This window comes from Vidua macroura, chromosome 1 (genome assembly GCF_024509145.1).
Source record: "Vidua macroura isolate BioBank_ID:100142 chromosome 1, ASM2450914v1, whole genome shotgun sequence".
NCBI lineage: Eukaryota > Metazoa > Chordata > Aves > Passeriformes > Viduidae > Vidua > Vidua macroura.
The window spans coordinates 144,898,951-144,914,201 of NC_071571.1; the positions used below are offsets into that span (position 1 = coordinate 144,898,951).

The following is a 15,251-nucleotide window of genomic DNA, read 5'->3' on the forward strand; positions in this document are numbered from 1 at the left end:
TGTATAATTAGTAAAAAATACACTGTATCATAGAATCACTTAGGCTGAGAAAGACCTTTGAGATCATTGAGTGGGACACTGCCAAGTCCTCCCCTAAACCACATCTCTGCTCCTGTGCCTTTGGGATTTCCTTCTTGAGGAATGTCCTGGATTCCTTTTAGTCTCCCAGGGGACTCTTGTCAGCCAGGCTCCTAAACAGGCCAAAGTCTGTCCCCTGGAGGTCCAAGGTGATCTCCCCCCGCTTACTTGTCCAAGAATTCATGATTCCCTGTGCCCCATTCAGCCTACATCACCCTCAAGTCCTTCTCTCTCCATAAGCAGCAGGTCCAGCAGGTGCCTTCCCTTGCTGGCTCCCTCACCAGCCCAGTAAGAAAGTTCTCTTCCACTCACTCCAGACACATCCTGGACATTCCTGCCCCATGAGAACAAGGGCCAGCAATTGTGAGACTTCTCCCAGCTGCTTACAGGGTATCTCATCTGCCTCTCCATCCTGGGTGGGTGGTCTCTAACAGAGTCCCACCAGGACATCTGCCTGTTGGCCTTTCTCTTTTTCCTACCACCAAACACTCGACCCTACTGCCACCATCATCCAGCTCAGACACTCAAAACAGTCCCTAACCTACAGGGCTGCCCCACTGCCTCTCCCTCCTTGCCTGTCCCTTCTGAAGGGTTTACAGCCATCCATTAAGCACTCCAGTTGTGTGAGTCACTCCAGAACGATGGCAGCTGTAGTTTCCCTGCTGCTTCCAGCCCCTCCTGTTTGTTGCCCGTGCTGTGTGAAGGGGTGTAGATGCTCTTCAGTTGGGATATTGATCCTGACACCTTTTTTGGTGGAGGAAATCAGGAGAAGTCCTAATTTCTACAAGATTCTTTGGAGGCTTTTCCATGCCTTATGTCTTAGCTGTCACAGGGCTCTCCGTTTCCCTGCTGCATTGAGTCACGAGTCCAAAGGCCCTCACTGGCACACACACTCTCTCAAACACATGTGCTTCCCCCGGGGTTACCTTGAGCAAGCCTGGTTTTGTCCCTTTCCCCTTTATAACCTAGTTTAAAGCTCTTTCAGTGTGCCCTGATAACTCAGTGGCAGATACCATTGCTCCCTGCTCAGGCTGGCAGAGTTACAGCCCCTTCCTGCATGCCATTCCATGCAAATTCCCATCCAAACTGCCCCACCATGCTCTGCTCACTTGCATTGTTCGTGGTGCTCTCCAAGGGTTCTTTTACACACCTCTGGGCTGGGCCCTGTTGCCCCCGGCCCTGGCCCATGTCCCCTCAGCTTTCTCACTGCCCTGAGGCTCCCCTGGCTGAGGAAACCCTCCTGTGCTGGGACCAGGGCTGCTCACCTTGACTGCACATGGCTGTGTATACACACACATATATACACATAAATGTGTGTGTAAAACCAACAGCTCAAAACAATTCCTGTTGATATTCTTAATTATACAAGGCTAGGCTAGATATCTTTAAGCAACAATCAGAGCAGTTACTAGATCGAAGGTATTTTGTGATTTTAACCAGGCAGCAACTGAGCCAGCCATTTCCTATCCAATAGATGTCTTATTCATAATTTCTCACTTGGCTGAGAAGTTCACATTTTGTAAAGGACATTTTTCTAACACAAGCAAAAAACCAAAAACCAAAAAGAAAACCCCCAAAAACTTGACCTAGAAGAAATTTTTCCTTTTGCTTCTGTCAGACTTTCTTTTCCTCAGTTACTGGGAAGCAAATGCTTACATCACTAACTGTTGTCATGTTTTATCTCTTTTTTGTATTACCAAGATCAGGCTTTCATGTGTAAATAGATCGAATCATCTCAAAATTATTGCACTAAGGTAAATAACTGGATAAGATGTGCAATTAGTAGTACATTGGCCTTTAGGGTTTGTGCAGTTAGTGTAATAACAATTCATTTGTGAAACCATGCAAAGCTGTTGCCACTCAATCAAGAAATGGTGGATTTAGAGTGTAAAAACTTCACATGTGTAATTTTTTTTTTTTTACCACTTAATGAGACATAGGGGGAAGACACAGAATTCCTGCTAATGGTAGAATGGACACTGCAAAGGAAAGTAACTTATATTAAAAATAGTATTTTCATTAACATGTGTTGCTATCCTTATTTTTAAATTTCTTATGAGTGACTTATTGCATAGATATTACTAAAAGCCTTTTCAGTTTGTCCTACTTAATATAATTTATTTTCAATACTGAAAATAAGAGCATAATTATCAAGACAAAATGATTGTGATCACTCTGAATAAAAAAGCTAAGAATATGCATTGATTCAATATTAGTATTTGAAATACATTAGATAATTAATGCTTTAAAAAAGGTTCAATTTGAAGAGAAAAAGATAAAAGTTATACTAAAGAATTTTGTAGTTTGGGTTGATTTAGAAATAGAAGAGCCCATGAAACCAGCAGTCGTCAGATAGTCTTCCCTTCCTATTATGGTATTAAAAAATACAAAGTCTTAGTGGAATAAGTAGCATTATTTAATCACAATGTGCAACACATTTATAAGAACATTAAAACAAAGTTTCCAAGTATATGCAAGAGAAGTATAGAATCCTGACAGCATTCAGAAGAAACAGGATGACCTCAAAGGCTGAGGTAATGGAAATGAGAATAAATATATTTGTGCTATAAATTAAGAACTTCAATTGCAAGTGAGTAGAGACTGTGTAATGCCTGCTATGCCACAGTATGATAAAATCAGGAGAAAAAAAAAAAAAACCTAGGACCAAAGGATTCTTTGATGTGGCATTTCCAGCAGAAACAGCAAATTTTACTGCTGTCCCGACACTTCCAGCCAGTTGTATTTCAGAAATCTGATTTAAACAGCAAAGGTACAGAGAAGAGTTAGTGTGATGAAAGGATAACTTGAACCCCAGGAGAATGAAAATATTCTTCAATCAGATAAGGTAAAATACCCTTGGTTTCTTTAGTGTAACACCCCAGACATGGAGACCTGTACGATTTCCATCCAGGCAGTGCCTTGACAGCCACCAGCCACAGAAACACCACCAAAGCCAAAGGGCAATGTTGGTACATGCACAAAGTAATTTAGTGAACCTAAGAAGATTCCTAATCCTGTGTGCAAGGCAGTCAGACAACTTCTAGAAGTTACTAGTAAATTCAAATAAACTAATTTGGTTAAAAATTGAGATTGAGTCTGATCTAGTGAAGGAGCAGATGATGTGACTGTGTCGGCAGTAACAGTGGACTGGAACCACAAAGGAAGTGTCTTTGGGTTTAGGTACTTCATGTCAGAGCTGGGACAGAGTGTAAACTATGCAACCTTGTAGGTGTTGAAGATCCAAACTTCATGATATAGAACTTATCCCTCTGACCTCCATGTTCATCTAGGATAAACAGGCAGAACCACTAAAATCAATTAGCATTCAGATGAAGTGAAGGAAACCTGGATTAGACTGCCTAACACTCCTCCAAAGCTAGTTAGGAACATTACCCCCACACTTTGCAATGAAGGTTTTGCAAAATTTTATTTACCTACTGAGGCAAGTCATGCAACTACTTTATTTTTTTCTTGCAAAGTTTTTTGTAAAACAATAGACAGAAGACCTGCTAGATGTCTGGAGCCATAATGCAGGTATAAGTTGAAAAGAGCAATAAAAAAGATGATTTTGAGAATCAAAATCATTATTAAAAATTATAATAATATATATTATAATATATTAATATATATAATAATATATATAATATATAATATATATAATATATAATATATATTATATAATATATTATATATTATATATTATATATATAAAATATATAAAATATATATAATATATATTATATATATATTATATTATATTTATACATAATATATATTATATATATTATATATTTTATATATATATATATATATATATATATATATATATATATAATAAATTATAGGCTAAAGATTTGACTGAAAACACAAGTAAATGGACCCTGAATAAGCTTAGATAGACTACTGAAAAAGGCACAGAGTGGTTGGCTCAGGCAACCACTGCACTCCTTCTGTACTTTTCATTCTGTTAGGATTAACTAAATCCTAATAGCAGAGATAGCAGCAAGTAAGATGTATCCACAAATGAGACAGTATGGAGTAAAATACATTAAGGTTCCAGCATTTTTACAAATATTTTGAAAAGTTATCAAATCAAAAATCTGGACATGAGTTATAATGATGTGTGGAGAAATTTAAAACCTCCCCATATCTCCTCCTCCAACTATTGTACCTATAAAATTATTTTTAGCCAGCATGTCCACTGAAAACCATGAGCAAGAGTGATGTGCCTTATGTAAATCACTTTAAACTTCCCTCCTCTCCCCAACACAAGTTCGGTGGATGGCTTCCCGACCACTGCGGCCCCTCAGGAACACCACAGAACTCTGCTACCCAGAACTTCACTGGGCAATGAAACAGAGGGCTACAAGGAAGGGGTTTTATTAAAAATAAAACAAGTTTTGGAAAGACAGTTTCATCTGCATGTCCCAAAGGATGAAAACTTATGAAACTTAAAATTTGTCAACCTCCTTCTAAAATGCAGATCCGCCTGCTATCCATTCCCTGCAGACTCTATGTCCTAGCAGAGGCTCATGGTATCTGCCAGGGCCTCACAGCAGCACAGGGACAAAGATCAGGTTGTTTTCTGACAGAAGGTAAGCTTAAATTTAAATACAGATTCAGTGCTTTTGTTACTCTTGCTGTTTAGGGAGCTTAGTGAAAAAAGTAACACTGTGTTTTCATATAATCTTAAACACAAGATATTCAAATGAACTTTCTAAACAAAAACACACATCTGACAACTAAGGTTGTGTAAACTTCAATGTAAGGGATATACTCTATTACTCCAAAAGAGGAGAAAAATTCTACAGGTTTATGTTTTCCTACACAAAGAAAATTGACTGTTTCAAAATTCAGATGTGTCAACAGTGTCTTATGGAAGTGGAGAGTCTCTGCCTCATTTTCTTTTAAATAATCTGAGAGCTGGAAGAGGGGAGATAACAAGGAGCAGGACAGTTTAAAATGAACTGTAAGTGCATCTGAAAATAATGCATCTACAGCAACCTTTCCACACTGATGATTTGTCCTATGCATTTGTCACTTTTTCCCCCAACTTTTAACACAGGCATGTAAACAACAGAAGTTTCTAATTTCACAGTATTGAGTGGATATCAACCAAAGCTCCACTCCAGCATCACTCACAGACTGTAGAATTTCAGCATGTTTGAAGCAGAGAAGCATAGTGACTTTAACGTAACAGCAGTTCCATTCAACCTCTCTGACTTACCCTGTGAATCTGATGTTTTCCACTCTGATGAAGCTGTTAATGTTACATTAGAAGGCAATTTTATGATATCATAATATTATTTCATTGTGATATAAATAAGGATTTCTTTGCATAACCTCTGAAATGAAAACACATGAAAACTCAATGCCTCAATTCTTTCTGAGTAGCTTTGGTGTTGTGTTGATTCCTCAGTTTAGGAACAGCTAGGAAAATGCCTAACATTTCAGAAATCAAAATACATATGAACATAAATATTACTCTTCCTGGAGAAAAAGACAATTTTCTAGGTAAGTCTGTATGAGAGCTCCACTATATACTGACAAAGAAAGAAATTTCATTAAAATCTGCTGACAGCTGACAACATACTAAGCAGTGTGTACAGATACCAGACACAACCTCATTAACCTTCTTCAGGAAATGGGATGCATGATTAATTTCCAAGTCTTGCAACTTCATGACAAAAAAGAAGTTATCCTAGGTCACAAAGGAACATCTAAGCCAGTACATTGTGTTTTCAATGAACAATCCATAGCAGACTGTGAGAGAGAGCATGTAAAAGGGATGGGAGAGTGGAAGGAAAAAGTAGAATCTTATAATGCCAACAATCAGGTTGACACAGTAAAGTTACAAGGAATACAACTGAGTCCCCAGGGAAACATGGATTACAAAATCTCATGTGAAAAATGCAAACCCTGGCAAAATCGCTTTGCCTCATAATGGGAAACAAACCTGTTTAAAAGAGAGCCAAGTGATCCATTTGAAAGTTGCCAGTACATGACAAAGACTGATGGAACAGTAGTGCTTAAGCACAGCATCTGAACCATGATGCCCCCACGGTCCTGTCCCTTTTACTCTTTCACACATTGGTGAGAGCATTTCTGCATTTTTCCTAAACAAAGTCAATTACCAGGTCACAAATGAAGTAGTGCTAACAAAAGGGAGCATCAGCATAACTGCTGAAGTGTACAATTATACTGTAACCCCCATCACAACTAAAGATTTCTCTAACAAGTGTACTGTAAAAACACAATTTATCAATTTCTAAATTAAACACGTAAAAAGGAATGAAAGATTTCTTTGTCCTAAAAAGTAGATCTGCACAAATTATAATACAGCAAAGAGTTTTGTTCCATAAATATATCCTCTAAACTCGAAGATATCTAGGTCAAACCATCACAATTCACTGCAGCTGTTAAATCTCGAAAAATTAAGTGACTTTAATTTAGCAGAGTATTAGTTTATTCCTCACCCATTCATGTTCAGTGTTATGAATGAGTCTATTACAAATTGCCCCCCAGGTCTTTTAAGTTTAGAACATGCATTGTACCACACTACTGCATCAATAAGAAGAACACTCTGAAACATTGCAATGTCCTTGGTTAAAGGAAGGGCAACAGTGTTAAAATCACTGCTTGCAAGTGTAGTTTAGAGAGAGACTTACCTTTGCCAGCATTTCTAGGAGGAAGAGGAGGAGCATCAGATGTTGGAGAGGTGGGTGAGTCTGTGCTTGCAGAAGCAAAGATCTGGTTGGTAAAGGCTCCGTAGGAGAGTCTTTGCTTGTCTCTGGGAGTGCTAAATGAAGGGTGAGTCAGTTTGTCTTGGGGAGAAATGCTTGAGGAGTGACAAAAGCTTTGGGGTCTTGGAGATCTTTCCTTTTTTATAGGACTAGGCTGTGAATAAAACAAGATACAGTTGTCTTAACACTAATTATAGTCAGTATGTTTGGAAAATAGCATACCAGAACATAATTTAGTGAATGTGAGCCTAGTTTTTTTCTTTGTTCGACAAATAAACACCCATTCCTCCCTTTTTCAGCAATTCAACCTGAAAGGTCCTCTCTTCTAAATGAAAATTAAGATGGTACCATCAACAAATCATCATGAACACAAAATTAGATTTAATGTTAAAGCAGGAAATAAATACTAATAATATACTAAATAAAATGCCAATAAAAGCCTGGCAAGTTTTAGAATGTAAGAGTAATTTTCAGGGAATAGAGAATGTTACTGAGACTAGACAATTATCCTCAAGTATAAAATATATTACCCCACTGATGCCTAGTAAAAATGAACAAACACTTCTGACAGATCAGATTTATTTGGTCCCTGAACTAGCAATATAATCCATGATACAGCTCTTTTTAAATGCATCTAATTGCTCTTTGAAGAAATTTTACACATTAGTTTTTGCCTGCTGTATGTTAATGGGTGCATATGGAGCACGATCTGTTTCCCTGCAGCTCTGGTTCAGGTTATTATCTTCAGCACAGCATCCCTCATCCTCCAGAGGCTCCTCACACAGATGATTATTTTGTTCTCTACTGTCCTTGAGGACATGCAAATTACTTTGGTTTCTGAATTTTTCAGTCCCAAGTGTCACAGAAAATGAGAAGTTGTCCACATTTCTTTCTGCAGCACTCATATGAAATAGGAGAGGTGTATTTGCATTTATTGCAGAAATAGAGCACACAGTAATTAACTGACTTACTAAAGTAGGACACTGAGGTTAATTTTTCACATGCTCTAGGATGGCAATTATTCTATGCCCTCAAGTTTTGCCTTTCCATTACTTCTAGTTTTTTTTTTTTTTTTAAAAAAAACAAGAATAAATAGCATAGCATGGTTTGTGAATAATAGAGTTTTTTATTCAATAACTAGGTTTTTAATTAATTTATGGAAAAAATTAAGTATGTAAGGTTTGGATTTCCTCCAGTTAAAATTTAACAGCCCAGAATTCTGAAGAGGATAAAGCAACAAAGTAGTCTGGATTTGCTGATTTATATTATACTGTATGTTCTGTCAAAGTTGAACTTCTGAAACAGCCCATAATAACTAGGTTGACAAAGTATATTCAGAAAGCGCTTAGGCAGTCTTTAAAACAGCCCTCAGAATTAAGTTTCTTTCCCCCCAAAATATCTGTGAGAAAATGAAAGGCTGAAGTGGGTCTCTAACTACCGTTTATTTCCAGGGAGCAGAGATGTTGACTGTTTTGGTGCAAAGCTGTACCAGTGATTCACACTCACCTTATCGTCCAAGTCATCGTCACTCTCATCAATTTCTTCCTGCCGAAGATTCCATTCATACTCCACATGCACATGTGGGTTTAGCTTTCCTGCCTTGGCTTGAGAAAGCTGAAAGAAATAAAAAGTCTTGTTAAAATACTTGCTGTTCTTTTGGTATTAATTAAGTTAGTTTTGTAATGGCAAGAAATAAACGAATTTTTAGAAGTCTAAAATTATTCCATATTGAAAAAAGAACAAAGCAATTTCAGGGTGATCACACAAACATCCTTCATTTATTTGAGGTACAGAAAAACAGCTAAAAGGAAAAAAGGAAAGATTTTCTCAAAATGGGCAGAAGTCACCATGTTTGAAAAGCATTTGAAAAGATGACATGAAGAGAAGGTATATGTACAAAAGCAGAATTTATCTGCAGCCCTCCTTTCCAAAAAGGAAAGGCAAAACCTATTTATAAATTTTGGTACATAAAGCTGCTGCTCCATCAAAATCACAATCCTTGTACTCAAATCAAATGAAAAGATATTTACTCTTTATTTAGATATTTTGTCTCTCTCTCTCCCTGGATAAGGCCAATATGTCTTAAACAGGGAAATTCCTCGACTTTGCCAGCCCAAATAATGTATTTCACATTCTTTAAAAAAAGCTACCTCAATGATCAGCAAAAAACCTAATAGACCAGTTTATGGTTATTCTGAGGAGATAAATTCTCCTTTTCAATGCCTAGATCTTCCATCATTATTTAGTCCTTCACATCCTTTATTATGTAGTCTACTTGATAGCAGTTGATTCAGGAGTGCCTTTAACCATCTTCCTGAAATAAAATTTGGAATAAAGACAGTATTTCCAATCTGTTATGTAATTATTCATGAACCCACTTGAGCTGAAACTGAATTTAATTACACAATTAAGACTCCAGTTATGCAACAGAAATGAGTTTAGTACAGCTAAATTTCACAATGCAAACACCTAGTTATTTATCTTGTACTTTTTTACTGCCTACGGCAAATAGTGTGCTCATTCATGTTTCTTTTTCACTCTTAACTCGTTGCTGGTTTGGAAAAAAATGCAGAAATAATTTTCCTCTTCAAAAATTAAAAAAAAAAAAAAGAAGAAGAGAGAAGGCATAAATGCTCTATGAGAGTTAAGTGAAATAATCAGTGAGGTATTCTTGGAATTTGGATCACTATAACTAAACTATTAACTGCTAGATAAGCTCACTGATAACATCCATTTGACTGTTTGTGCTGTAACACAGCCAGTTGGTCTGCATTAATGGCAGATGTAACTTTTTAAAACTATAAAGAAAAAAGCAATCTATCCCAATTGTGTGCTGCACAGGTGATCTGCTTGATCTAGCTGACAGAATACTCAAACCATTGGAAACAGCACCTACTTACACAGTAGACATGGCATTAACTGAGAAGTCAGTCCCACTTATCAACCACACAAAAATGCTGACTTACATCCCCAGAAATATGGGAATTTTTTTAATTTCTGAAGGACAAGGTCTTTTGATTATTCAATAATTAATTAATGACAAGAACTTTCAATTGTCACAGGAAAGGTATTAAAATTACCAGCTGCAGAGCAAAAGTAGATATCCTCATATCATCAAAATTAGGAAAAAGAAGAAATAGAAATAAGTGGGAAATGTTTTGTAAATTCTCCTGGTTTTGTCTTGAATGTGAAACTGCCACAATGCTTAGACTTCTTAATACCTTGACAGTAATTAAATTCACTTGCCTAGTAAATGCATGTCGGTGGCACCTTAGAGGGCCAAGAACAAACAAGCTGGTTAGTCTGATGTAAAATCCTTATTCCTGGCTAAATGCTTCAGAGGAGTACCTGGGAAAATCCTTAACACTTATTTCTTGAACATCAATAATATTTTTGAGTGGCGTCTGCTAACATCCCTCACACATTCTCAAAATTCCAGGAGGTTTTTGCTTTGATCGTGTTCAGTAGAGGGACAAAGTCCCACAGAAGCTGGTGTTCTACAGCTTTTGATACACCAACTTCCAGACATTACACTTAAGCTTCTTCCTCCTTTCAGGAGAATAAATTGTTTCAATTCTCCTTATAAAAAGACTTTCACCATCTCTGAACTATCTGTCCTGTTAAATAATCTGAAAAAAGCCATAGCAGGAAAGCAAAGATCCTGACCTAAAAGGTATTGACAGTTTTAATAATACAGGGGTTGTTTAGTACTCCTGATATAAAAGCCTTTAAGAAGAACTTTTGAGGTGATGAAGCCCAAATCTCCTTGAGTGATGTATTCATTGACACATCTGACCCTCCAGTACTTAAGGTCTTCAAATACACTGGTTAAAATAACTAGTACTGCCACTAGAAGATAGATCTTTTTATTAAACTGTTACAAAGAAAATTACTGCTGTGTTTTAGGTAAGAAAATAATCACCTGTGGTAGGGCCTTCAGATCAACACATCGCACACCATTGTGTGCAATGCAATGGTAATGATATATTAAATATATCACATATTTAAAGAAGCAAACATTCCCCCTTGCCTTTGCCCCCAGGCTTGGTTCTTACCAGTTCCTCACACTGAACAGCTTTCAGTCTTTTTGCTGTGTCCAGAGCTGTCTCTCCAGCTTGGTTTACTACAAAATTAACAATAAAAAAAGAGCAATTCTTTGAGATGCCTTAAGAAACAATTTATTGAATTTCACTACCTGTAGCACAGTAACTTCTAAAAGTCAAAAACATCTGTTTACTCTATAGCAGCTGCAGCTCTTTAAGATTCCACTGTAAGTGCTCATGCATTTCATGTATCATCAGGTTCCTTCTGAACAGCAGCATCTGCTGCAACAGTTCCCAAATCCCTCCTAACCATCCTAGCAGTGAATACAAAGAAATGTAGTCACCTCAATCTCCACTCAATGCCTTTGCCAATAAAACTCTTACCTGAATAAGCAGGAGAAGCAAGCAGGCAGGGTAAAACAGCTCAAAAAAGAAAACAAATTCTAAGACTTAAAAAAAAAAAAGGTAAATGTTGATCAAAGCAGATTTTACTTTGATTAATTTGTAGAGGCTTGAAGCTTTAATTTGAAGACATTTGAACAAGAATAAATTTAAAACTTTCTAGCTTTGTCTTTATCAAAGCTATAAAATGGTTTACAATTTAAAGTAACACCTGGTAAGAAAGAAGGTGATATCTGAGGCTGATGGGATGTCCTCAGGTACAGCATCTAATGGAATCCTTCCTAGATGCTCAGCAAGTCTTAGTAAGCAAAAATAACTCCCACATCTGATGTGGATAAACTCTAGGTAAAATGTACTCTCACAGTACATCAGTAAATGCAATGGAGCTGGAACAGAGAATACTCCACAGCACATCCAGATTGTTAAGTATTCCTGTGATTAGGAACTGAAAATTATCAAACTGAGATCTATAATGTCAGTGTGAAATATTACACGGAGAATGCCAGTTAGGAATCCTAGAATTTACAAAGCAGTCCTCTAGAAAGGCCTGTGACTTTGAAAGAATTCAAATCCCTAGAAGAAGGATTTACTTATGGAAAGATCTATCAGAGATGGTTCAATATGAAAAAAAATCAATATATAGTACTTCTTATGTGCAGTTACCACCCAGATAGCTTAAGGACTACATAAATTCCAAACTTTCAACATCTGATTTTTCAAGGTCTATGTGAGATCACTCAAGCTCCTATGTGAGATCACTCAAAAAAACCAACAAAAAGAGCACAACACCCTCTTTCCCACAAAAAAACCCCAAAAAAACAAAAAAAAAACCCCAAAAAAACCAAAACAAAACAAAAAAAAAACCAAAAAACCCAAGGCACCAAAAAGGTGTGAACACTCCTCTGGCATCTACCTAGGAGAAAGTTCAATGGAAGGGCCAATAAAGGACTTTAACTTGTTCAGATAGCTTTCCCATTATTACTACCAAAAATTGTCACATTAAATTCTCTGACTTATGATAATGTTGGAACATATTCTAAAAGTCTATAAAAAGGCAAAGGAAACCAGTGACTTCTGCCACTAAACTATGAACTTCAGTTTATACAACAATTCTTTACCAGGCAGTGGAGGAAAGTAATGGTGATGAAGAAAAAGGGAGAAATAAAATCCAGTTTGCATCAGTTAAAAAACTCTCCTATACCACTAACTGACTAAATGTAAATGTTTTATAGGCATGCTGATCACACTTCTGGGCCTAACAAGATGGATTCATGGGATACTTTCCTAACTCAGGAAAAACAGGATCAGCTTTCTCATCTGCCTTTCAGCTTCTCTTTGCACCTACCTGTGTGTGAGATAGGTGTAACACTTGCTGTACCTGTATCAGTTCATTTGTCGTAATGGCATACCAAAAGTTTAATTGAAAATAGCATCTCTGTTTGCTCACAGTTAGAATAATCTCTTGTTCTCTGGATGACCTCCCTTCCCTAATCAGTGGCAGTGTTGGCTGGGGTGAGCTGGATGAAACCACAGCACCAGCTGCCATTGACATCAACAGAAGACTTAAGTGCTGTGTACATAAAGCTCATGTACCTAAGAGTGGAATTAAACATTTGAAGCATTATAAAATACAAGTTCTAGAATAAACAATAAACCTAAATTCCAGGCAGTTTAAAATGGGTCAGAAACAGAACTCTGAACTCTGCTTAGGGTTTGCCATTAGTACTTCATATTAGAAATTTTTGTCACTATTATCTTCTAAGAATTCAATTTCTTAACTGAATGTGTCCTTTAGGCTTGTTGTGATAAGGTCTTCATCTTTCTACCACAGTTTTGTTTTAGAAGTTTACTTACCACAGAGAAACAAACAAAAGTGGCTAAAATAATGGGAAGAAATTTTAGGAAATTTGTATTTCTTGGGTTTAAATAATGAACTCACCTACATCAATAGTTGGCTTCCCCCTCAAAAGCAATTTCAAACACTCAGGCTTATTATATATACTGCAGTAGTGTAGAACTGTATTACCCAATGCTGTTTGTTTGTCCAGGTTTCCACTAAAAAAAAAAAAAAAAAACCAAAAAAACAAACAATCAAGAAGAGTATAGTAGCCGTGGTATTCATTTCAGATCCAGCATTCGTACAAATAAAAACTTTACTGGACAAATATGAAGTAAGACAAAAAAAAATTAAATCAAACATTACTTTCAAAGACTATGAAGAATTCTTCCAAGGACACTGGAAATACCTGAGCTGTGATTTGAAAGGACTGAAAATCTACAGATGTTCATTCAAAAAACTAAAGATGTGAAACTCAGAGACTTAGACCTCTCTAAGTTCATGCCAGTTGCCACTTCACTGTAATTATTTATTCAAACATGCTAAATTAGCCCAATAGAAATATCTGAATAATTCTGATACAGTTCAAATAGGTTAATAAATCCCATGCAGTCAGGGAGCTTTAAGAGGGCAGCAGTGAGAATGAACAAAAGAGGTATAAGAAGGATTGTAAGGACAACACATCAAGTTAGGAAAAACCAGATGTAAAAAGAGGCTCACAGAGCTTTTGAAAAACTGTACTTCCTTCAGTTTTCAACTTCTAAGCCCAGGTTTTTAAAAAACTGTTACTGACATTTTGGGAACAATAAAATATGTTTCATAAACCAGAAAAGCAAAGTTCAGGAGATGACAGCTTTTCCCAGTGTTACCCATATTGGACAGTAAGAACCCACAGGATTGTAAAGATGTTCCTAAAATTAAGACTGCCACAAAAAACCACAAAGCAGACAGAAACACACACAAGGTTATAGCTGTCTGAAGAAACTACAAAGCTTCATAACTAAAAAAAATAATTTTAAATAATCATCCAAAAAAAAAAAATCCTTTAATAATGCTGAAAATAGTAATTTGGGCTTCTAAAACATTTTTCAAATTATGATCTCAAACAGCTTGAAACTATTGGAATGTTATTTTTCATTTGCTACTTTAATAACACTCTCCTATAATCAGCACTCACACTTTTCATTACTATTTTTTACTTCTATGAACATGTCCCTTGACAACAAAGAACAATTCAGCCAATAAACTAGATGTTGAAAATTACTAATTAAGCAGTTTATGCTCTCAGTAGCTTTAATACAGTTTATTAAATTCTGGAACACCTTTTTCAAAGTCAATCTAGCATCTGTTCATAATTTTCTGAGAAAGATCCTTGTTTTCTACTCTTACAGTTCCTTTGCATGTGTTCTGTATTTGGAACATTTACCTGCCATCCCTCCTGTACCTGAACTATTTGTTTGCATGGCTTCATGTGCTCTAAATCAATGTTCTCTCATGCACTGCAGACTTTTTCCTTTCATCCTATTTTTATGTAACTGCTTTCAATGTTTTTAATCTACACATCTTTCCCTCTCTCTACTGATCAGGAACACAAAGGTCAACTCAAAGGTATTAAACTATTCTCTTTTGAAACATATCGAAGGAGCAAGATTATAAGTGATGAGCAAATACTGTCCAAGGCACTGCCAGGATAACTCTGAACATCCACAACTGTCATGTACAATTTAATGAAAAGCTAGCAATCCATACCAGTTTTGTACAAGGAAGTCAACCAGATGGAGAGAGGTTTGGTCAGCAGTCCGGACTGCTAAATGAAGTGCTGTTTCACCTGGCTCCTAAACACATGTAAAGAGAAGTTAGATTTCTGTCTTATTTCTGCAAAGCTTGTATATATCAGACCTATGAGATACATCTCATTCACTCTTTACAAGTCTCTCAAAAGAAAAATATTAGGAAATTATGATGAAAATTATTACTGTCTTTTTTATCTCTGAAAGACACCATGTGCTTCAAAGGAAATGGCAATACACTTCCCAAGATCTCAGCTTTTCTAAAACAAATTTTCACTTTTCCCAGCTGGATGGAAAAATCCTGAGGAGCCTTTAACCATTTTAGCTACCAGTAACTGAAAGGGATCCTGTCAAGGAA

General features: G+C 36.5%; 1 protein-coding gene across 3 annotated transcripts in view; it reads right to left on the reverse strand.

Moving 5' to 3' along the window:
• ASAP1 (ArfGAP with SH3 domain, ankyrin repeat and PH domain 1) overlaps positions 1 to 15,251 on the reverse strand; it is a 125,801-nt gene that overhangs the window by 19,674 nt on the left and 90,876 nt on the right. For all 3 annotated transcript variants that reach the window (XM_053971500.1, XM_053971483.1, XM_053971491.1), the window contains exons 19-23: positions 14,853 to 14,938; positions 13,206 to 13,321; positions 10,877 to 10,944; positions 8,328 to 8,435; positions 6,747 to 6,975 (exon numbers count right to left, since the gene is read on the reverse strand). In XM_053971500.1, the coding sequence (XP_053827475.1) occupies positions 6,747 to 6,975; positions 8,328 to 8,435; positions 10,877 to 10,944; positions 13,206 to 13,321; positions 14,853 to 14,938 (607 nt within the window). The remainder of the gene's footprint in view (positions 1 to 6,746; positions 6,976 to 8,327; positions 8,436 to 10,876; positions 10,945 to 13,205; positions 13,322 to 14,852; positions 14,939 to 15,251) is intronic.